This window comes from Ceratosolen solmsi, unplaced genomic scaffold, assembly GCF_000503995.2.
Source record: "Ceratosolen solmsi marchali unplaced genomic scaffold, CerSol_1.0 scaffold47, whole genome shotgun sequence".
In the NCBI taxonomy this organism is placed as follows: Eukaryota; Metazoa; Arthropoda; class Insecta; order Hymenoptera; family Agaonidae; genus Ceratosolen; species Ceratosolen solmsi.
The window spans coordinates 2560936-2587737 of NW_011948419.1; the positions used below are offsets into that span (position 1 = coordinate 2560936).

At 25.3% G+C, this 26802-nt stretch overlaps 2 protein-coding genes across 5 annotated transcripts in view; both read left to right on the forward strand.

Annotated features, from left to right (window-relative positions):
• Positions 1–26802, forward strand: part of GluRIB (Glutamate receptor IB) — a 170286-nt gene that overhangs the window by 64113 nt on the left and 79371 nt on the right. The window lies entirely within an intron of this gene.
• On the forward strand, positions 5485–18199 carry LOC105360537 (facilitated trehalose transporter Tret1-2 homolog). 2 transcript variants are annotated; one of them, XM_011497459.1, is made up of 4 exons: positions 5485–5571; positions 13927–14058; positions 15883–17054; positions 17837–18199. In XM_011497459.1, exons 2-4 carry the CDS (start codon positions 14016–14018, stop codon positions 17999–18001), a joined length of 1380 nt encoding a protein of 459 aa, XP_011495761.1. In that variant the 5' UTR covers positions 5485–5571; positions 13927–14015; the 3' UTR covers positions 18002–18199. The 2 variants fall into 2 exon arrangements, with proteins under 2 accessions (XP_011495761.1, XP_011495762.1); XM_011497460.1 differs by lacking the exon at positions 17837–18199 and adding an exon at positions 17097–17155 and having other exon boundaries at positions 15883–17063.

Consider the following 26802-nt stretch of genomic DNA (forward strand, 5'->3'; position numbering starts at 1 on the left):
TAGTATTTGAGAAATTGGAAGTAAATCAAGCGAAGGATATCAAATTCAGATAAGAGGAAAGGTAAAAGTAAAGTAATTACTGACGAATGTACATAGAATTTAAAGAACAATTTCCCTCTCCCGTCAATTTTTTATATGAAATTTGATAAGGATATTTGATAAGCAATTAATTATATATTTTACATTTATATTCCATGACATTACAAAGGTAGCCGAACAAATAAATATAAATGTCGAAAACTAAGACGATTAGCATACGTTATTTATAAAATTAAAAAGTGAAATTATTGAGATTTATTCATTTTATACATTCTTATACTACTGTTACTTTTAATGGAAAATAATATTGTCATTGAATATAAGGTTGTAATGTTAAGAAATGATACCTATAAAGCGAATACTTCCGAGAAGTGTTTGATGCATTTACAGTTTTGCATCTCCCAATTAAATTCCTCTCCACATTGTTGATTAAATGTACTTATACTTTTATAAATTAAACATCATTTTATTTACTGAATTTTTACAATAAAAAAAAAAAAACAAGACCGACTTCATAAATTAACCGAGCACAAAAAACTGAATTCATAATTTGTCGTTCAATTGTCGTGGATTATAAAAGTAGAATTGTAAAATCATTAATTTGTAATAACACAATAGCAATTCTTTTCCATAAACGAATTTATAGTAAAATCCAATTCATAATATCGTATGAATAAAAAGTAAACTGTAAAAATGCTATTAAATGTTAAATGTACCAACATTTGCAGAATTAAATAAATTTCTAAAAAAAAAAAAAAAAAAAAAAAAAATTAAAAAGAAGTGTATGAAAAAATCAATATTTCTAATGCAATATTTAATGGAATAAAATAATCGATTAACTAACAACCAATTATATTTTCAAGTAATTTTTAAAATTGTCTATTCTATATGTTTAGAAGATATTAGTAATATTTTATTACAAAATTAAAAAGTAAAAAACTGATTTTGAAATTATACGGATATAGTATATTATTGTATATGTATTCACATATAATTTTATATATGTGTGCGTGTATAAATATATATTTTGTAATATAATACAATTATAACACACCTTTAATATTAAAAAATATATATAATTTTTTTATTTGATTTCTGTTTGCTGTATGCACAAGTAACCCATTTTTATTGCAAATTTTCTGAAAAATCTCCAAAAGAAAAAATATTTTTATATAAGTTAAAAATTCCACTATACCCGTAAATAATTAATAATTGTAGATATTTTTACAAAAATTCAGTTCGCTAAACATTCTAATAAATATTCAATGTTAACAAATATATACTATTAAATTTTTTTTAAAGCTGATTAAATTATATATTAAGGTACTTAATTGATATATTTTTTTTGGAAATACAAGAAATGGTATTCATTTGAATAAAGTTTATTTGAAAAATCCATCTAAATTCACTTATCCAATTATTAAAATGAATTTACAATTATTTAGATTGATTTATAATGTTATTATTTTCTGGTAATTTTCTGGTAATATTTGATAATTTTCATAATAATACAATCATGTGTCAATTGCGTTGCTTTGAAAATAAATTAAAACTCAAATCTAAATACAACAAAATTTATAGTAATATTTCTAATTGTTTTTATTGTCTATTATTCGATGAAAACGGTGGAAAACCTAAAATATTAAATTGCCTTATCAAATATTAATGATTAATATAGATTTAATTTTATTTTTTTTTCAAAATATTTTCTTACTTGATAAAATAAAAGTGTACGAAGTCATAATGGGATAACCTTGAAATGAAGGATACAAAGAGAAAGGAACTGATTTATATTTGAAGATCTATTTATATAGTTACACTCATTTATGTTTAATATTTATAAAAAAAATTCGATACAAAACATCTTTATTAAAATTAATTTTATTATTTTAATTAAAAGAGAAGATCAACGAGACAAAAAGTTTGACTTTAAAATTTATTTAAAATAGTTTAAAATTTTGAATTTCTTACAACTATTTGTTTCTATAGATTATATATATATATCAAATTTTCTCAATAATATTTTAACTACGACAGACGCGTAGATATTTTTAGTATTCATTAAATGTTTTTCGTTTTTTGATATCTGAATGAAAAATCCGATATAAAAAATGTATTGATTCGAATGAATAAAAAGTACAATAAAAATTATTCCTTAATTACGTTCAAGATTTTTTATATGAAATGAGCATTAATTAATAAATAATTGTATTAAGGAAATATGAAATATTTATCCACATAAACGTGTAAAAACTGATGATCATACAAGCGCCTAAAAACATGCAGCAATTTATTGTTCATTGGAACAAAGCCATAATGACCAAGTATCGTTGAGGATAGAAGCGAATATTCTGCTTTTGCGAAATTATTCCTCAATAGAATAAGCCTGTTACAAGCGCTGCTTTTATGTTAGTACGTGCGTGTACTTGCCGCTTTCGGAGAACTTTGATAAGACTACTACTTGCGTCTCTAGTAGCGAGAGCCTTGACAAAATGGCGGCGATATTGCGCGGGAATTGGCAAGGAGTTTAATTACTGAATGCAAATGCAAATATACTTTAGGGACAAGATCGCGGCACTATCTGGACTACATTTCTCGACTTGGCTATTATTCACGAAAGCATTTTCTCAATAAATGAAATTCCTTTTGTAAAGGCAGAGCAGAGGATTTCGAAAAAGGAAATTAAAAGACAAAGGATCAAAATAATCAAATGATATATATGCTGTAGTGGCTTTTGTATTACGATGATAATAAAATATTCGTCAGCTTTGCGCTTACTTTACACAAGTGTGTTTGTAATTAAATTAATATCAGCCAGTGAAAACTGGCGGTATACAAATTTTTCGAGTTATTTTTTTTTTTCTTCTTTAACTAAACTATGTCAAAATAGCTATTTTAGAATCCATTTTATAATTGAAAACTTTTTGAATCGAATGCATGTTGAGAGTGACACGACGTTAATAGTAGACTGAATTAATGTATACATAATACTTATATTATTTTTGGCTTATTTTCTCTAAAGATTATATCGAATTATAATCGTTTATTATAAATATTTATTAGCTAATTCTGCATATTACATCTAGAACATTAATCTTATATTCACTTACAATAATTGCATAAAAATAAACTAGTTTCTCTTATAAATTTAATTACTTCCTATTATTGCAAATTGAATAATATATGTATTTGCAAATTATACAGTTATCGTCACCGGCAATAGAAAAAAAGGAATACAAAATAATCAAACAATTACACTTATAAATAATTCTATTACAGTAAATACATGTAGCAATTACGTAAAACTATATAACTCGATTAAAATCTGATTATTCACATCAATCTCGTTATTCTATTTAAAACAAACAACGAAGTTATCATCAACCCATTTCCCACAGAGAAAACGATCGATCAATATCAAAATTTCCATAAACTAAACAATCCCCTAAAGTGCAACTAGAGTGTGTAATTCTATTTATTTATTATAAGGTAAGAAATAAAGCGAAAGGAATAAAAATGAATAGAAAGAAATGCATTTGACCCGAATAACGTTGGATGGATGAAAATTCTAGATAAACTTGAATTATGACGGTGCGATGTCTGACACAAATAATAATCCAGTGCAAGGTAAATGGAATAAATATCATTACAGAAGGTTATGTAAGAATAACTTTACTTCGTCAATTTTTTAACGACAATTAAATTAATTAACGTTAATATATTATGAAATAATATATTAGCAATAGCAGCTTGGGCATAAGAAAGATTTTACCTAAAAGTTGAAAACAAAGAACATCAACTTGCATAGTATAAGTTAGATATTTAAAAAATTTATTGTTTATAAAATTATATGAGTTCTCTATTAAATTATAAAACATTTCATTTATCTTAATGTTACTGAACAATTAAGACGGACTTTGAAACTTATGTCGAATATTAGATTTTCAAGGATGATCGTTGTTACCATAAATGTATTAAAAAAATATTTTTTATAACTTGAAAATTATTTTTATATTTCCATTTTAATTACAAAATAACTTTTATAGCTGTTATTTTTGTAGAGATTGTGATTATGAAAAAATTAATTTTTTTTTGAAAAATTCATAACACTATACAATTAATACGTATAATAATAATTCAAAGTGAAAATATTTTAGCTTTCTCAAATTTATTATCAAGCATTGATAAATTAGAAATTAAAATCCATTTTATAGAAATTTGAAAATATTTAAATTGATTACATTTATTACAATTATTATCTTTCAATGAAGTATGTGTAAAATGTATTTAATTAAATTACAATGTGCGTCGAAATATGAAAATGTGAAAAATTTTTTACAATCATGTATGAATGAATTCAGAAAATACTTTTCTTTAAATGAAAACATTCTTTAAAAAATTTCATGAATATATATAATGTAATTATATTTTCATCCGTATATAAAAATTTTTAATTAGTTAAATTAACTTAAAATATTTGTTTGTAATATATTATATCGATTCAAGTTTTTTTTATTATTTGTTGTTGTTGTTTTTTTTTGTTTTTTTTTTTGTTTTTATTAATTTATTTATTTATTTATTTTTTTTTTCTTTTGCAAAATTTCACGATGCAATTGAAATGTGTGTAACAATGTCATATAAGCATTTACTATAAATGACAAATACTCTATATTGTTTTTATATAATGTTTTATTTAAGCCACGTAAATCGTTGCTTTAAGCCATACAAATGATTATAAATACGCATTATAAAAAAGAAGAAAAAAATTATAAGATATATAAAGATGATAAGAATGGAATAAATGCCATTTGAAACATTAGAACATAAGTGTAGCAGTTAATTTATGCGAATATATAAATTTATTCATACATACAGAGTCATAGAGAGATTTCATAATTAACAATTTCACATAAATATGGATAAAGTTGAAATTTTTCTCGCAACTGACCTGTTTAGAACCAAAGTCTGTATAATCTGTAGGATTTTTCTCGATTCACATTCTATGATATGTAAAAGTATTGGAGACAGGACCCATTGTATAAACAAGTTTGGAATACTGCTTTCTATTTCAATTCCCCTACTTAAGTATAAAAGTAAGTAAGGAGAGGAGGTCGAGATATATTATGTTTTTATACGTACGAGGAAAAGTCAAGTTTGCCAATAACAATGTCAGCCCCCGGTGCCACTTCTTACACGGTGTCACATAGTATCACGGAGTGGGGATAGACCGGGATAGATGCCTTTTTCATATAATCATCGAGCATCAATCGGCCGTGTGTTTTCGCTTCGACTTCGTTCTGTTGTGATCCTGCAATTATAACGTGACGCCGTGTCTCATTGCACTTTAATAGCTGGTGATCACCTGTCCACCATATTAAGCATCATGGAACCGAATGTAACTAATTTTCGTGATAGAAATTGCTACTTTTTATTGAAATTATTATTGTGATACTTGTTTTGAATATAATAAAACAAATATATAATTTTGTGTCAATCGTTCGACTGTATTTCCGTTGCAGTTACACTATTTTGGTAAGTCGTAAGTCTATCCGAGATTTTATATTTTATATATTTAACATAAAAATTAATTATGTCATGAATTCCGACAATTAAAAGTAAATCATCTGAGCGAAGCATTTAATACTGCAAGTTTTATTTTCTCCTCAATGGGATCTATTAAACTGATTTCCTAATTAAAATTGAACGATAAGAAAACAAAATGCTTTCATAACACTACTATCATAATGAACATATAGATTTTTTTTTTTTACGCGCTCAAAGTAACAAAACTTTCAAACTTTAGTAATCCATCCAAAATGATTAGCATTACAAAAACGATTAGTTTCATTAATACCCAAGGATTACGATTACACATCCATGATTGACACATGAAATTAACGTCAGTGTAATTCATATGCATAATGTAACATTTAATTAATTGAACAATTAGTACTACTTTATCCGGAAAGAAATAAAGATGAATTGAGATAAAATGAGAAAGTGCAAGAAAAAAAGAGCGTGGGGGCATGTAATTCTTTAGAAATTAGTATTTGTTTGAACACGAGAAGATGGAAAAATTAAGGTTTTTCAGAGTTTTATTAAATTTAATTTCTAAATTGTACGTGATATCCATAGAAAATTTTACTTTATATAAAATAATTTTAAAATTTAAGGACTTTTATCGAAATAGAATATTGTGGTTTGTAACTATCATTGATACATTATTTTATCGATTTTCGTTGTTTAATTACAATTATGATTTACAATAATACCTGATGTTTTAATGAAGCGCCATGAATATTTTTAAAAACTGAAAATTATTACAAATAATTTAGAGCTGTGAAATATTAAATTTGTATTAAATAGTGATATAGTTTTTTTTTTTATATATAAATTGCGTATATTTACATATTTATAAATGCAAAGCCATGTACTAAATTTTATTCATATCACAAATAAAAATGCAATTCATATTCAATTATGAATTTAATTAATAATAAATGGAGAATTGTTTTTCCAAAACTTTGAATATTTATCATTTTATTGTATATTAAAATATTACTAATAACGAGCGACTGAAATTTTTTTAAATTATAATACATGTAGCTTGATACTATTTAAATATCAGATTACACTGCATATTAACCTTATTAGTATTCTAATTTTTCCAAACAGAGATATCTTCTTAAATAATAACAATAAGTTTTCTTAAATCAATATGAATACACTAAATTTTAATAGCAAGAACAGACATTAGTGTGTTGTGTGGCTTGAGTTAAAAAATGTATTTAGATTGATTAATTACGCAATTGAATGGTCATAAATTCATAAATTTCATTCAATTCGTTTTAATTCCTCTAATCATACTACTGCCTAGTTGATATTATATTTATATAATTTAATCATCTTTAAGGTAACAACATATCTTTAAGAAAAGATACATTTAATTAAAACATTATATTTGTAGAGAATATATAATACATTGATTAATAATAGTTTTAATAATATTAACTTTTCAATAGAACTAATGGAAAAACTGACGTAATAAAAAATTGCCAAGGGTTAAGTAATTTTGTTTGAATCTTTGATAATAAACTAATTTTGAAAAGCCAATTTATGAAGAAGCATAATAAATACTCTGGTAAATTCCATTTGTAGTTCTTGTTCACATTCATACGAATTAAATATGCTCTTTTCGGTAGAAATCAATTATTTATTTTTTTTTTTCTGTAATGACACATATTTATGTAATCCTCTAAATATTTGGTGAATTGGAAAACGACGAAGGATACGAAAACCGGTTGAGACAGTGATGTCATTTTTCAACAATAAAAATTAATAATAAATATAACGTGATTCACAGATATATATATATATATATATATAGGCAATAAAGATAGATATAGATTGTTGAGAAAAAGCGTAAATTGAAATATAAATTAAAACAATTATATATAATAATTTTATTTTTACAAATGATATGTGCATGCAACGTTAATTATTCTATTTTACGTGAAATAAATTCTTTAACGTACATTATTATTGACCTCTAGTTATATTGAGCATAAATATTTCCCATTTAACCAAGTTATTGTCAGGCTATTTGTACAAATTGAAGTAGTCTATTATGAAAACGTACTCTTACCTCTTGAAAAGTAAATGGTTTCTATAACTAAAGAGTTCCTTTTAATCATGTGCTGTGCTCTAAATTAATTAAAATACTCTTAGCCATTAGTGTAATTTTATCGAAATACATTATCACTAAATTGATAATTTTTATTTCACAATATTTCATGACAGATACATAATTACTTTCCTATTCTAAAAGTAACGACATACTATTTTAAAATTTATTACACATTCTCTTGCTTTCAATGAATTAGATGTCAAGTCCTTATTATTATTCAATATTTCGAAAACTTTTACTTCTCTCATGTTTATCTAATATCGTTTGCACGGCCGATATTCACTTTCATTTCAATAATTATCAATATTTCCACCTGTATTATAAAACATTGTAATCTTCATCGAGGTCCTGCATAATTTGCCATTAAAAAATAAAATGAAAAAAGCAAGATAATTCTGTGCGTGAAACGAGTTTATCAAGGAAGTAAAAGTCATTAAAAAAAAAAAAAAAAAAAAAAAAAAAAAAAAAAAAAAAAAAAAAAAAAAAAGCGGGTCAAGCAGTAGCGGACAAAAGCGAGGTCCCGACAGGTAGACGCGGTTTTCTGTCCGGCAAACAAGCCGTTCCCCACACGTTTGGCCGAACAAATAATGGATCGCAAGCTGGTTCAGCCGCACGTGGCACTTATCGATCCATTGATCCATAAGCTCCCGTTTATTTCGTCATGCGCGCCGTTACCCGAATTAAAAAAACAACCACGAGTGAATCGGACGAAGACCAATCTACTTCCGCTTGTGTTGTAGAAAATCGAGGCTCTGCACTCAAGAACAATAACGACGATGGAAACTTTTTAACGCAGAATATAAGAGAGTAAGAGAGAGAGAGAGAGAGTGTGTGTGTGTTAGTGTGTGTGTGTGTTAGTGTGTGTTAGTGTGTGTTAGTGTGTGTGCGTGCGTGTGAGAGAGGGAGATAAAAGTAAAGTCGCGTATTATTTCGGCGCTATTTTCATAAATTCTCCCACTACTTCTCCATTGACTATTTTGTTTTTTTTTCTTTTTCCTTTCTTTCTTTCTTTCTTTTTTTTTATTCAAGAAACATATCGATTTCTTGTCAACTTAAGCCGAGCATAATATATCATGAATTGGAAAACCGCCCCCGGCTTTTTTTTTCTATGCCCCGAGCCAACCGAGTACAATGCAATTAAGTGCGTTGTCGATCTATTTTTTACAATTTGCCACGAAAAATGAACAATAGATTTATCAGTAATTTTATTTTATACGAGGTTTACAAGAATAATGTGCATTCTCTGCCAGACAAATGGCTGTCTGATTTATCGCTTAATTGTTTACATATGGTCAACCTACATTGGAAATTGGTGTTTCTTCAAATGGGTAGAATTTTTATAGTACTTGGATATTGAACAGTAATTTAAATTCACGGGGCATGCATATTGATCCATTAATTACAATTTCGTTTTAAATATGAGCAAAATTGGTAAATAAATCTTGTACGATAAATATACAAACTAATTGGATGTTAAAATTATCGCGATGCCTAAGCTTCTTAGAGTTTAGTCATTAATAGTAACGATCAAAGCTTTTGGAATTCAGAAACTAAATTAAACTAATAATGAATATTACGAAGTATGGATTTCATAATACCAATTAAATTTTCACAACTTTAGGGATCTGTAATATGTGTATCTGATTACCTTATTAATTATTAATTGAATACACCAATTATAGATAATCGCTGTGATCAATAGCAATTAAAAATAGCAGATGATAATAGTATATCTAAAGTTTTAATTGTAAATATGGATTTAAAATTCACGTAATCAGTATCAGTATAACATTTTGCATAAAATATTAAGTTTCATTTTTCTACTGTAAGAAAATTATTATTATTTTTTTATATTACATATAATGACCTTATTTTATTTTATGATGCCTAAACACATCGTTTCTTTATATTAAGTGAATTTAAATAAAATAAAAATCTTTCAAACCATAAATTAAAATTAAATTGTTTGACAATTTTACTTAATAATACAATTACTGTTATAATGACAAATATCAATCAACTTATGGTATTATTAATGTTATATTATATATTATAAATTAATAAAATTCATAAGGTACTATGTGGTAATTGTAAAATTAGACTTCGAATGGAAAGAAGATAGACGCATATGTAAAGAATTTACATATAGTAAATTAAAAAATAATATACGATGTTTTATTCCAAACATTATATAATTGTAATATTTAAATAATTATTTAAATATATATATATATATATATATATATATATATATATATAGGCATGAGATATATTTATTTAATTATCATACTATATGCATAGAAATGTTTACCAAACTCATATTGCATTTGTATTGCAAAAAGTTGTATATTATATATATATATATATATATATATATATAAATTTGTATAGGTTATAACCTGTGTTTATGCGCGTATGTATAATTGGGTAAAAACAATATTATGTTCATGTGTAAATAAAGTATTTACAGATTATTTTGTTAAATTATTTAACATTATTGATTATTATGTTTTCTCATTTCTTTAGAAATTAACTAAAACCATTTCGTTCTATTATTAAAATAAAACAGAATCTTATATTTATAACATATTAATCACTTGAATTTTAATGGCAATTAGAAGCAGAAAAAATACAAAAAATATATAATGACATCAATTATTTGACTTTTTATGTATATATATTCATGAATAGCATTACGTTTGTATAAAATATACACTAATAAAAAAGTTAACGTAAGAAGCTTCCAATTAACATATTGTTTCAGCGGGTTGAATTATTACTCAGAATAAATGTAAGCAAAACATGTTTATTAAATATATTTACTTTCATGCAAACTGCAGATGCACAGTAGATTGTTCTTTAATGAACTCATTGTGTGTATGCAGATATTTAATAAAAATCTTAAAAACTTACAAGAACTTTAATTATATATTCATTTTCATTAACCAAGATTTAAAATAAATTTGATGAAATAGTACAACTCATGTCTCACAATTTACATGTATACAAAGAAAAGTTTATTATCATAATTTTCGTTATTCAAGATTTATTATCAAGGCTGCTAAAGTCTATGAAGTTTGATTAACATAATAATTCTAAGTTATTAAAAACTCGATATCCTAACAATAATATTTATGTGTTGCCGATCGTTAAGCAATCGATCTTGGAATAATAATATTTGCACACCATTTGTAAAACTGTGTATGCACAAATTGAAGTTGTGACTTCAATAAAAGAAATAGTGACTGCCGCAATCAAGGCAGTAAAAGTATTAGAAAAATTGTTGCCGTAGCTCAGGATTATTTTGCAATTAGTTTTAAAAATATCGAGAAATATATACTTGGAACAAATTGCCAATCAAGTATTTCAAAGAAATTGAGGGATCTATATTAAGGGATTTCTCCAAGATATTGAGTCTATCCAAGCTATCGTCCATCCATCCATCGAGCATTTGTACTCAACGTTGATAATTCGCCTCCATGTACGTTGAACATACCATGAACGTTCAACTCTATCTATCATCTGCGGTTGTGTCGCGATCGTTAGATTAAGGAATTGTCGGATTGACATTATCCACTGCTCTCGCATACATTCACTCTCATATTTTATTGTTGAATATGTATATACAAACAATCAACTTGATAAAGACAAAAAAAATAAAAAAAAAAAAAGAAGAAAAGACTGGGTATTTATCGGAAGCATTTTCTGAAAAAAGTGTATAAATTGCAATAAAATTATTGTTATGATTTATTAATTCGACATAATTTTAATATTTATTTTTCATTTAACCCTTTATTTATTTAACCATATATTATTACAAAATATCATAAATTATATGAATACCTAAGTATATCATAATAAATACACAATCATATATTGAATTATTGAAATTAATCTTTTCTTCAATAAACATTAATTATTTTGCCTATGATAAACATTTTCAAACTGTTTTTTGTAGATCCATCTGTACTATTGCAATTTTACAAAACGGCATTAAATGATAAATTTTGCTATAAGATTATTATAAATCTATTGTTATGGTATTTAGCAATATACTTGGTATGCGGATTTTTTTTTAAACATAATTTTTCAAATATCGAATTATATTTGGTAGAAATAAAATATAAATATTTTTAGAATGTTAATCTCTCTGTTAATCGTATAATATTTTTCTTCTGATAACATTTCATCGATATAATAATAAATATGAGTAAGTCATTTGCACGTCGGTTTATTACGAAATATATCATCAATGTACTTATGAGTTATTGTTTTGATATTCATTGTAATCAGCACATTTCTTATTAATTCGTCCATTTTCACATTAACAATAAAACTCTCGGTGCATTTCATAATTATATCTTGTAATAAAAATCAAACCGAATGCTTTAATTCTATCATATTAATACTCAACATAACATATAAAGTAATTAGATATAAGAGTGCATTTGTGTTGTTATACATGTACTTAGCATATAAATATAACTGCGCACTCGGAAATGTATGTATGTATATTTGTTAGTTTCCGCAAGTATATAAACGTAGTAAATATAAATGTATTAAAGATATTTAATATGTAGAAAAGCTATTTATTAATAGCTAAGCTCTACCGAAAATTTTGCCAGAAACTAACTTCTCATCTAAAAGCAAAATATGCATCCGATCCTATATTTTATTAAGTATACTCGCGTTCTAGAATTATTTTCTATTTGAAGGAAAATTCGAGAGATCATGTACCAAAGTTTCGTTTTGAACTTATTCCGTGTTTTTTATACAAATTGAAAATATTCTCCGTAAATTTCTGCATAAATAAATGTACAGTACCAGTATGAAATGTCTTTCTTTTGCCGAGAATAATAATGCCTATGTATATGTAGATGGAATATTTGTCGATGGATTAATTTACTAAAGACTATTTTATGACCCCTAAAACCATTATATTTTATATATTTATAATTACAGTCTGACTGCATTGCAATTTGCATTAGAAAATAATTAGTATTATATTATAAGTTTAGATTAAAAATCGAAGGTATATTTAAATTTTTTTTTATATTAATCACAATAATATTGTTCATGATTATAATTATCTTCATATATTTCTATATAATAGAAGTATAATTAAAGTAATGATCAAAATTTTTCTTCTATCCGATTATAGATATATTTTTGTATGCATATTAAACATAATATGCTCAATTTACTCGAATTTTTGCATTTTTTCACTTATCCATTATTTTTCTACTTTAAAGACTTTATAGCAACTATGGGCTTACGATCTTTACGTTTATTTATATTTATACATGATTATTTAATACAAAATAAAAATATAATTAATATAATTATTATTAAGCACTTATGAATTGCAAAAATATCTTATTATCTAAGTTGAAATTATTGCATAATTTTTGCTCTTAGTATTGTAAGAATGAGCGAACGTTTACGGTGCCAAGTTTCAATTTTACAATATCATCCAGTTTGCTTGTCTATTTACTTGTAATTACGTTGCACATCGTTGAAAATACATTATCTTCTGCAAAAACATAATCGATAAATTCCTTCACCACTCCATTACTCCTTTATTTATCATTACTTTTTTTATTTTACACTATATATATCTATCTCATGATGAATTATTTCGAAATAAATCTTTTTTTTTCACACGACGATAATATTCAAAATAATGGATGAAATTTATTTTTCCAAATAGTTTAGATAAAATAAAATTATTTAATTGAAATTGTAATTATTCGATTCGCACTGATACGTATAGTTTCAATTTAGATTTTAATAACATAATATTCGTAATGACGATTCGGTATTTTAATAACCAAATAATAATACAGAACTAATTTTTGTTGCACTTTGTCTATTTAATCAAATTCAGAGTTATGTTTGCATCGGGATGTGTAAAAATTATGGAGTATATGTATTAATACAACTCATTTTTCGTTTAGTAGTCATGTTTAATAATATGTATTTTGTTAAGAAGAAAATTTATAAAGAATATATTAAAAATAATATTTTGTTTAACAGTTTGGGTGGAAAAATGCAATAGTCCAAGTAAGGATAGAGAATGAAAATTTTTTAGTAATTCATCTACTATAAGAAATTAATTTCATCAAAATTAAGCAATTTATTTAACAAATATCTATTTATAATTTGCATTTTATTATTTACAATATATTATTTACTTTTAGTTGAGCTTTATTATTTCATGCTATAAAAGTCAGCAGCATTAGACCAGAAGTCGATTTTCGTAAAAAGAGGCAAAGAGCAGAGACTAAAAATGGATTACTCACTTTTACGTCAAGTGCTGATCGGTGTTGTATGTAAGTATGTATGATGTGCTTAAGCTTACGCAAAGGAGAGAGCTGCAAGGAAAGTTTGGCTTTTGGGGTTATATTATATATAAGTATGGAAAAAGCGATAAAGTGTGAAAGGAAAAGCAGGAGTAAATTTCTTTTACACTCAAATTAAATAAGTATTATAAGTATGGCACCATCCAAATAAAAAAAAAAAAAAAAAAAAAAACCCGGAAAAAAAAAAAAACGAAAATTGAATAGAAAAAAATCGTAAAGTAAGTAGAGAAATATTAGAATGAAAATAAATAAATAAATGGTGTAAGAAAAGCGAATGAATTTTCTTATATAAAGTAATTAATAAGAATAGTTTGTATTATATTTATTTTAAATATTTTTAGATAAAATTTTCGTATAAAACTTTGAAATGAAATTTCCGTATAAAACTTTTAGTCTTTAGTGCTTACCTAACTTATTTATTGTTTCCGCTACTTTACTAAAATTACATATGAAAATAATTTCCATTTAAGTAATTTGCTTTATAAAATGCAAGTCTATAAAATAAACATTTAAGGCATTTACATAAATAATACTTCACTAACTACTTATGCTTCGATACTCTTTGCTCACAAATTCATTTATCTTATTGACTATTAATAAGTAGTATACATACACATTTGAATCATCATCAAATATAAATTTAAGTTTATAAAATTGATTATTTAGTTCGACTGAGAGTATTGATCATTCATTGTTAATTTTCAGAATTTTAGAAATCTAGAAAAATATTTTCTGAAATTGTTTTTCAGCGATTTAATGTTCACAATATTTATAACTTTTTTTCAATTATACATTTAACATGCATTACTCGCCACAAGATGCAGCATAATTACATTATTTAAATGAATATTTAAATTATCTATATTTATATATAGTGGCAATAATGATTTTGATATTATTATTATTATTATTATTATTATTGTTATTGTTATTGTTATTTTTATTTTTATTGTTATTGTTATTGTTATTGTTATTGTTATTGTTATTGTTATTGTTATTGTTATTGTTATTGTTATTGTTATTGTTATTGTTATTGTTATTGTTATTGTTATTGTTATTGTTATTGTTATTGTTATTGTTATTGTTATTGTTATTGTTATTGTTATTGTTATTGTTATTGTTATTGTTATTGTTATTGTTATTGTTATTGTTATTGTTATTGTTATTGTTATTGTTATTGTTATTGTTATTGTTATTGTTATTGTTATTGTTATTGTTATTGTTATTGTTATTGTTATTGTTATTGTTATTGTTATTGTTATTGTTATTGTTATTGTTATTGTTATTGTTATTGTTATTGTTATTGTTATTGTTATTGTTATTGTTATTGTTATTGTTATTGTTATTGTTATTGTTATTGTTATTGTTATTGTTATTGTTATTGTTATTGTTATTGTTATTGTTATTGTTATTGTTATTGTTATTGTTATTGTTATTGTTATTGTTATTGTTATTGTTATTGTTATTGTTGTTATTGTTATTGTTGTTGTTATTATTGTTATTATTGTTATTATTATTATTATTATTATTATTGTGACATTTTAATCGATGCTAATCTCCTAATGCCTACACGCTCGCCTAAAAACAATTCTTGTTTATGAACTAATCATCCAATCAAAATCATTACTAATCGTATGAGATTGAAATCTCAAGGGTTTCCTACGGTGCCCCATATTATGTCATTATAAGGCCTTAAAGCTAAATAATTCACAAATATAAAGCGATTAGATTTTCACTTGGTCTAAAAATTTTCTCTCTATTTTCCCGTATGCGTTTAAACACGGGATACTTTAGGTAATCTTCTAATCGTCGACAGTGGCTTTCACGAAGGTTGGAGCACTCCGATGATCCCAAAATTAGAACACGATGATACACTCGCTAAGGTAACATCTGAACAAGGAGCATGGATCATCAACTTGATGTACGTGGGCGTGGGCGTAGGCTCAGTGATACCCCTATTACTCATGGATCGAATTGGAAGAAAATGGACTCTGCTGATAGCGGCAATACCAAAAATAAGTAGTTGGATCATATTCGCCTGCGCCCAGGATTATGCAGCTTTCTACGTAGGCCGATTAATAGCCGGAATTGGTACGGGAGTTACGTATTGCGTGACTCCAATGTACCTTGGTGAGATTAGTACGAAAAGGACGAGAGGACCTCTAAGTGCATCGTTAGCAGTATGGATCAACATTGGAATGTTAATAATATATGCTATTGGATTGTGGACCTCGCGATTGGTTATGTCGTTGATCGCCGTGACCGTACCGTTAATGTTTCTCCTGAGTTTTATGTGGCTACCGAAAAGTGCAATATTTTTGGCTAAAAAAAATCGACTAGGTAAAGCAGAACGAGTTTTGAAATGGTCGCTGGGACGTGATAATGTCGACGAGGAACTCGAAGAAATTAAAAGAATCGTTTCGTGTGAGGAATCAGAGAAGATCACTTTCTGGAACTCATTAACCGAGTCTGTAATGAGAGTCGAAAGCAGAAAAGCATTTGGTATAACTGGTATTCTTATGTCAGCCATGATTTTTTCTGGCGCAGCCCCAATTCTCGCCTACCAATCTTATACCTTTGAGGAAGCTGGTTTCGGTGTATCGACGGAGATAAGCGTTCTCGCTTCGGGCTTGGCCATTGTCGTGTCTGGTTTCGCTTGTGTTGTTCTCGTAAAGCGCACTGGCAAGAGGATGTTGCTATTGATCGCCGCACCAGCCACGGTGTTAAGTCTATCGGTTGTAGCGAGTTTTTTCACCTTGAAAACTTGGGAAGTTGACGTCTCAGGTATAAAGTGGGTACCCACTCTCTTCATCATGACATACGCTTTAGCATATGGTTTAGCTCTCAATCCACTACCGCTAAGTTATATCAGCGAAATCTTTCCGATGGATGTTAAAGTACCAGCGGCTCTATACTGCTCACTATTTTATGCCACGGGAAGTCTGTTAGTTGTAGAAATTTATCAGGTACTGTACATAATAATAATAATAATAATAATAATAATAATAATAATAATAATAATAAGACTTATATTCTTATTGCGCTTCTCTCAAATCTGACAAATACAAGCATATTTAACATTTCTTTTTTTCTTATTTTTGTTTTTTCTTTTTATAATAATTTCTGACCAATAGCTTTCATAATTCATTTTCTATAACTTTTTATAACAGCGAAGATGATTAATTATTTGCTTTTAAGTTGCTTATCTTTTAATATTAACATTCTATTTGCGAATACTAACTAGACCGATGGAACGTAACGTAAAATTCACCGTTGTATTATAATCTATAAAAAAAAAAAAAAAACAAAAAAAAAAAGAAAAAAAAAAAAAAGAAAAAAAATTAACAAAGACTCTTGTGTATGTTATTCTTTTCCAACTGGGAATCTAATTTATTAACTATAAATTACTTCAGTAATTAAATCAATATCGTTAATTGAAATTAATTTCATTTCATTCAATTATTTCTTACTTTATGGTAGTACAAAACTTAAATTTCTCTATCCACTCTTATACTAATTAAAATTACACGTAATCTAATGCATCTAATAATAGTTCAATAGTAAACGTTACCGAACAATTACAATGGTATGCTTACAGTTTCGATTCGATATAGTTTCAAATTTTGTATTTAATAAGTTTTTCACTGCCGTTCTTGCCTCCTTTTCTCTTACTTATCGTCTACTCAATATTTATCACTATCCCGTTCATTCGCGTTCTTTATCTTTCATATCGTTGCATTGCGTTTAGGTACTGCAGGAGTCTTACGGTACGTACGTACCATTCTGGTGCTTCGCCGCAATAACATCGTTCTTGTGGCTCTTAATCTACTTATTTGTACCAGAGACCGCGGGAAAGAGCTTGGAAGAGATTCAAATGGAGCTGCGAGGAAAAAGTTCGCCACTGGAAACGTAGATGCCGATAAGTGAATCGAAGCATTGTTATTAACGCTGTGACCCGTGAGCAACACAAAGAGGGTTCGCACTGCTGTTGGCAAAGTACTCGACGATCGATATAACCAACGTTTCTGCTCGATATTCATCTCCGTTCGTGTACTTTCTAACATAGATTCAAGATCTACTTTTTGATAAAAATCAAAAATACTTTCGTATTTAAGAATATGTACATGTACGCATTAAAATGCCACTAAAACTTTGAAACAAATTGCATGCCATTCCCTAATTTATTAAGCTTGCATATTTATGAAATATAGAAAGGAAATCATTAATGGCTTGATCATTTTAGTAGGTCCAATATACAAAGATGTAAAGGTCATGAAAGCGAAAATTGAAAAATAAAATTTTTTATTTCTACTTTATCATGGTCTCTGTATTAAAATATAAAGTATTTATAAATAATTTAAATAAAAACAATAATTTATTATGATATTGCATTGTAATTTGATATTTAGCTTTTATATATTTATCGTATATTCATAATTTAATAACAATTTTCTAATATTTTTACTAAAACAGTTGGGGTATAGATGTAATGATAACACGAATGAGGATTGAATTAAACATAATTTTCTATATACAAAACTTTCATGCCATTTTGGTTTTAAAAAAAGTATGTAATTTTTAATTAAATGTATAAAGTAGGTGATATTACATAGACAATGTTTTATAGGATAAATTTAATATAAACCAATATTTATACAATTAAAATTAGTAATAAAAATTATTAATAAAAATCAGGATTATGTACATAGTAGATTGATAAATTAAATAAATATTTAAATTTAGATAGTTCGAATTTTTTTATGTGATATCGAGGGTTATCCCCGTGATGAAAATATTCAATAGTTTAAAATTAAATGACATATAAATGGAAATATATTTACATTATATTGTATTAAAAGCTTCTATAAAATGCATTACAATTTCAAAAAGTGTATTTACTTTAATAAATACAGTTTCAAAATTCATAGCTTTAATTAATTTCTAACACTAACTAACTTAAAATATTTGGAACTCCTGTAAACTGCTCGTTTCATTCTTCAAGAAATTATATCGAATAAGGTGTATAAATACATATAATATTTACAACGCCTTTAAAGTACTTTATTGATTAAATTTCGCCTTAAAAAATTAATTTAAAATCAATAAAATTTTAAAAATAAGTCTGCAATTATACAATATTTATTTATCAATACGTATAATATAATATTTATTAGGTCAGAAAACATACAAATTTACAATAATATATATTTTTTATTTGATAAAATATTATTAATTCAAATTAAATTAAATTAAATTAAGAAATTTTTAGTATGTTACCTATAAATTATTGAATTAAAATATGTAATTAAATGCATTAATATATGCATGTAAAATACATATGTGTTGAATAATATTAATTTCAATACAAGAAAAAAAATTAAATGATACTTAACGTATTTTATATTTTTTTGTATAATAAATTGTCTGAAGGCTATTTAGTTATCAAAAATTCTCTTTGATTTTATTATTGAATGATTGCTAGAATTTAATCTCATCGTCAAAATTGATTTAATACAATAATTACTGCAATCGCGTTCAACAGTGCGCACTCACATTATTTATCTAATAAAAACATAATAAATACAATTTTCATATTAATAATACTATTCGTAAAAACATCATAATAATATTTATAATACTCATATTTAAATTATTGCATTCATGTTTATAATTAAAATTTAATGTTAAGAATTGAAAACTTTATATACTGCGTAACTGCGTAAGAAAAGAGGGAATTGCATCATTTTTATTATATTTACTGTTTTGAATAAATTGTATGGATGGCATTCTAGAAGTATTATATTATACGTTAACATGTAATTAATGCACTATATTTTATTTTTCTGAAGTTGTAACTCAGTGATTGAAATGCAAAGAATTTTCATTTTATTGTAAAATAATATCAATTAATCTCAAAAAAAAAAAAAAAAAAAAAAAAAAAAAAAAAAATGGTTAGAAACTTGTAATAATAAATGGTTTGCGAAACTATGTTGATCTGGATAGTTTTCAATGTAATTAAATCAATAGAAATAGTTTAATATAAAATTTTATACTTTCTAATAGTTCTCTACAATGTATGTATATATTATTATAAGAGAGTAAGTATATTCAAATGGAGCTCTAATAACACATATTTTTATTATTATATTATTATATTAGAATATTATATACATATTTTTCAATTTTATATTTTTGGGAAAATTCATATTTTATGTACCATCATTTTATTTTTTGTCTTGATAAAACGTCGTTTTCTGTTGAAAAAAAATGTAATGACGTTATACGATATGTATATATATATATATATATATATATATATATATAAGCATTTTAAATACTCTAAGTTTTGAAGATATAATTGTAAAAACTATAATAAAGGCTCTAAAGTATTATTATTATAATACCCAGTATTATAATATTTTAATATTTATAATAAATTGAATTATTTTCGATTATAAACAATTTACTAATGTAGTTCTTAATTCTAAAACATCTAATTATACAATTACGCAAATTAAATACTGCCATTATTTATAAATAAGTAATTGTTTTATTTATACTAAAGAATAGATTACAGTAGTAACTATTAAAGAATCAAACACGGTCATTCACCGTAATCTTTACTTTCTTTGAGTCTCACTCTTGAATTCCGACTATTTATACATATTTTTCTCTTTCTCTTGTGCGTTTGAGTTCCTTTCTGTCGGGTGACATACGTCAACAAGTGCGATAATTGTTTTCTCTTTCAAGCATGACGCTCGCAAGATTGACAAAGCTATTCGTGCATCCATCTCCTTCTTTTCTATATCACACTCGTCATCATTATCTCTCAACACAGGGTCAAATGATTATGCAAGTGCGCAAGCGCATATGTGTGTGATTACGAGTCGATATTTTTACGAGGCCGTAAAGCCCAACGTCTCGTGAATTCTTATACTGAGGGCCACTGCTGTTGGAATAAAAGATGCAGAAATCACGTGATGTGATGACTTTTCAAAATTTTATCTGCTGTCACGAGGGTATACGTGTCGACGCATATAAAAAAAGATGGTTAGAATAAAACAATAGCACAGACAGCGTAACTTTTTTTTCTTCGTCACCTTTCTTCACACTGGTGACTCTAATCAAAAAAAAAAAAAATTAAATCTGCACATGAAGATGAAGAAAAAGAAACTAAACTTTATTCATATAATGTTCATTTAATACAAAGTTGGAAACGTGCATGTATAATTTTAGTTTGTTGATATTTATTTTGTTTTATCAAATGTAAAATATAGTTTCATTGATTAAAAGGTAATTTGTCAAACTATAGATAAGAGTTTGAAATTTGATTCCGAATCATTCATATATATTTGTTTTTCATAAATATAATTTGTCGCCCTTAGTACGCGAACGCATTCACTTTTATTTCTACGTATATGTTACTGATATTTATACTTTAAATAATTCAATGTTATTTATGATGTTAAAGGCTTAAATATACAATGAAATAAATAATTGTTCATACTGGATATTGTACAGTTTGAAGATAAAAATTGTATTCCAAGTTCCAAAAATCGAAATTTATTATCAAACATTTAATATATGAAAACAAAAAAAAAACAAAAGAACTTTTTGTGTTATTATAATATTTAATATATGATAAAATTACAATATATCTAATATTGATAGAATTAATAACAACGTAAACAAATATATTGTATATATATTATAAAAATTCAGAGATGTAGCATATTTTTATTGAAATGCAATAACATTTATTAAACCGAAGTAATAGTGCATTATAAGAAACTTCATGATTATCTTTTATTTATTATATCATTATTTATTCTATTCTATTGAATATTTGCAAATATTAAAAAATGACGATAAATCCTAGATTTATATGCAAATTCATCATGATTATTATTGATGTGTATGTAGGTAGATTTATACAAAATTATATAGTTCAAAGCAAATATGACAAATAAGTTGAAAATAGAAATTTCACTTTCAATATAAAGTGATATATATATATTTCACAGTGTTGTAAATAAGAATATATATACACACTCAGTTACCTGATTATTAGGACTTCAGAAAATGTATTTCAAAATCGGATACATTATATTAAAGTAATGGATGATACCAAAAAGTTGCATAATGGAATAAGTTGGATTAAAAAAATTTATTATAATAACTGAATTTGCAGCTATAAAGGTTAACAGGTAATTACAAAGTTTCATTATTGCTGTTCTTTTATTCAGCGACTTGCAATTTGAGTCGATTAGCCGGTGAATAAACTTTCAAATTGTCTTTAAAATTCCTAAACGTTATTATATTAATGCTAATAGAACTAATGACATAGGAGTTTCTGTAAAATAAAATACTGAAATTGCATAGTATTTGCTGAAAAAAAATTGAATTAAAATCTAATTAGTCGTTGCTAATAAAAAATAAAAGAAGTAAAGGTAATAAATGTAGTTAATATGTTTATTTTACTAATTTTTTAAACGGTAGTATATACAAGCCAATGAATTATCTGAATAGAAAATGCATTAAGTAATATAAGTACATATTTGTAAGTAAAACATTTGTATGATGAAGCAAAGTCTATTTAAAAACATTATACAAATTATAGAACAAAAAAGTATTGTTGATATTATATACTTAATCCTACCAATAGTCCATCTACTATTTATTAACTTAAATATTTATACTTTAAAATTTTGTTGTAAATTTTATAGAATTACGTAGCTTATACATATATATATATATATATATATATATGTATGCGTGTAATATATATCGTATAATGCTTTCGTATTATTAAAACAGATTAAATTTTTACTCTAAATATAACGTTGAATTATATTATTGATATTATAAGAAAGACATAAGTGTATGGTATAATGCAGGTATGTCTTTAAACTATTTAATAGAGTAAACAAATCAATAATGTATTCATATATTAATAATTCCTCAGTAATGTCCGATTCATATTATCCAGTTTTTATTTTATTTAATATAAATTCAATGAATATCGACATTTGTTAGCGTTAAAATATTACCCTAGACGATCTGTTCGTAAGTTTGCCGCGTATTAGGACAAATGAATTTTAATCACGCCATAATTCTTCATTATGCTAAATAAACCAATCATTATTTCAGGTTTATCGGCCAAACTCGCATAAGAACACATATATAGTGAAGAATTATCTATAAAATATATGTAATAAATAATTATTCCAGTAGACATTCGCGTATTTTGGTGCAAATTGCAGTTAGATTTAAACCAGATAACTTAGGGGAATATAATCTCTGTAATACAGCGTAATTGCAAAATTGTGTATCATAACGTACCAGCAGTCCTCAAAACATATTGGAATGAAAATTCTGTAGTCATTAATAGCGCTATAATGAGCGATGTACATCGCTTTTTCCGAATTTAACATACTTTTTCTTGCTTCTCTATTTCTATATCTGTGTGTTTGTACGTCTACCTCTTTCCTTCTATACCGCTTTCTTATGATATATATATATATACATATATATATATATATATATATATATATATATATATATATATATATATATATATATATATATATATATATATATATATATATATATATATATATATATATATATATATATATATATACATATATACTCATATGTACACTAACGTAAATGTAAAATGCCATTATACCACTTTTTTTCTTCATAACATGTCAACTTTCATGCACATATTTTCCCATTTTCAGAGTATTATTATGAAAATAATTTTTTTTACTTTATAATTTTTACAGTAATAGTATAGAATAGAGTTTCTAAATGTATACTGTAATATTTAATATCTTAAACAAAACTTAAAAAATCGTAGAAATTAAGCTATTAATATTTCTGTGCTTATAAATTACGATGAAATTCATATCCTCATACAATTTTCTTTTAATATTATTGTAATTTTTTAATTGCTATTACTGATTACAAAAAGATATTTGTTTTCAATCCTCTAGAATTTATAAGTATTTTTCAGAGACATTATACAGCGATACAGGTTGAGTCAAATACTACTCAACTGATTATTCATTGATTAAATTTAACTTAATTGACATTCTATGGTATACTCGCGATCTAACTTTGAAAGCTTTAAACATAGAAATGAAATTAAACGTATTATCTCTAGGGAAAGCTAATGGAAATGCGGGTAAACCTCGTTCAAAAAAAAAAAAAAAAAAAAAAAAAAAAAAAAAAAAAAAAAAAAAAAAAAAAAAAAACAAACAAACAAACAAACAAAAAATAAAAAAAATTAAAGTAGTATATACATATAAATTCATTTAATCGCACCACATTTATTTTACTTAACCCATTTATATAATTTGTTTAGTGTTCACAATTATATTTAAAAATCAATTCAATGTGAAATTTTATACCTTACTCTTAATAAATTAAAATAAAACACGTTTTAAAAAAATAAAAAATTTTAGTTACATATAATGATTAAATATTATAAAAAGTACAAAGTACAAATTTGTTTAATATAAAAAATTAATATATAATTTAATAATAAAAATACATATAACATGATGGTAGAATATTGAAAAATATATATTAAAATAAAAAGACGTTTTAAACTCGGAGATATTCTAAAAAAAGTTGGAGACATTTTCAAAAGAGTTGTAAGAAAGAAGACAATACAATGTAAAAGATAAGTATTATTAAATAAGAATAATATTAATAATAAAGCCAATAAATTTTCTACTTTCATTGATGAATTACCTATTAATATTTCATATGAATTTTCCAATTTATTACATTTTCACTTTTTATTATTATACGGGATATTAATATTTAACATATTTTCATAAGTTTTCTTGTACAATGATTTTTATTTTAATTACTAAATTATCTATTTATTAACTTTCTCTCTCCTACCGTTTTATTATATTAGCTTTTATCATTCCTTCTCTATATTACTTTCATTTATTAACTTGATATTTGTACATTATTTACTTTTTCCTCTCAGTTATTTGATAAAAAATTATCTGATTTATCTTCCTTTAGATGCTATGAATATATTTTAATATTATATAACAAATAAAAAATATACTTAGTTATTAAAATATAATTTATGTACACTTTTTGTGATCTTTTGTTCGTTCTTAATTAATTCTTTCTATAATTTTGCACAATACGTTTTCACGAATTTATCATTTTATTTCGAAAAAATAAAATTTTTTCTTCAAACATTTAATTCCCAATATTCACGATTATTTATCTAATTATTTGGATTGTTATTATAATTAATATTAATATAATATTATAAATATCATTTTTCTATATTTCATTATGCTTAACAGATTGATTTTTATCCTATTCTGACATCTGTAAAATTAGTTATTTCATTCAATAATGGTTATCCATATTGTGTAGTGAATTAAAATCAATGAAAATTTATATTTTCATTGCTGAATAAAACAAAAAAAATTAACATAAAATTTCTTTCAGTATTTTATTGACATTCCTGTAGAAGCCATAATTTCGTAAAAATGTTTTATGAAACCTCGCATTTTATGAATAAGAATTGTAAATAATGTAGACGTGTAAAGATTTTATGCCATTATGTATTTTGTTATAGTAAATTTATTTATATTTTCATCATATCATTGCATAGTAATATTCATAAATTTATTATTATAAAAAAAATACATATTTATATATATATATATATTATTGCATAATTATTTATAAAAAATATACAAATGAATTAAAACTATTATATGATTCATAAAAATATTAACATTTCAAAGATAATGTATATGTTTTTATAAACAATGCTCAAAGGTTTTTTTATTATGAATTCTGAATTAAAAAACTTTCAACTTTTATATGATGTATGTATGTTCTTATTATTTGCAGATTCTAGTATTAAAAATTTACTTTAAAGTGAAAATTAACACTCTTTGCCTTATAATATTTTTTATTTATATCGATCGAATAATAGCTCAATAACAATATAATAATTATAAACAATGCATAAGTTTTCGCAAACTGCTTCGTCTTCATGGCCAGTTTTCTTATAGGGACATTAAGACTACCAATACTACCACATCGGTCAACCAATTACGTATAATTGAGAAACTACATAGTTATCTAATCTTTTTCACTCTTCATCTATTTAAATGACTCATTAATTTACTCAGTAATTTCTCTCCCCCCCCCCCCCCATCCCCCAACCCCAAACCGCTCTTCATCGCGCCTCTCCATCCTCTATGCAATGCGAATTACTCGAAGCGGCACGCATTCCAGTTTCATTCAGGACTGACGGGACATACAAGAAGAAAATACATACACAAGCTTAGGAGCACACGTAAAGCCGAGATCAAGATTGATAGACGCACGGCGTATGGGAATTTAGCCCGGGCGGGTAACATAACGCGGGCACGCGCACGTAACATCCATTTAGTCGTGCATTATCCCGATGAGAATATCGTGACTCAGCGGCTCCGCAGAAAGCTCAAGCGACTCTTTACCTTGGCTGAGACATTCTGCTGCTAATACAAACTGCAATTCGAGTAATTGTGCCGGTCGCTTGGTTTAGACAGGAGAAGGACGATGAACAGGTTGTAGCTTGTGCCTGCCTACCTTCCCCAGCATCCTCCACGCGGATAACTCGATTGCCAGACAGACTTGCATCTTCCTCGTTAATATATTGTATTCGAGGTGGTT

Bases quoted from the DNA above. Each gene is read 5' to 3' on its own strand.
- LOC105360537 (XM_011497459.1), top strand. From the start codon at position 14,016: ATGGATTACTCACTTTTACGTCAAGTGCTGATCGGTGTTGTAT. The intron at 14,059-15,882 runs GTAAGTATGTAT...GGGATACTTTAG, and splicing joins AGTGCTGATCGGTGTTGTAT to GTAATCTTCTAATCGTCGAC. The intron at 17,055-17,836 runs GTACTGTACATA...CATTGCGTTTAG, and splicing joins TAGTTGTAGAAATTTATCAG to GTACTGCAGGAGTCTTACGG.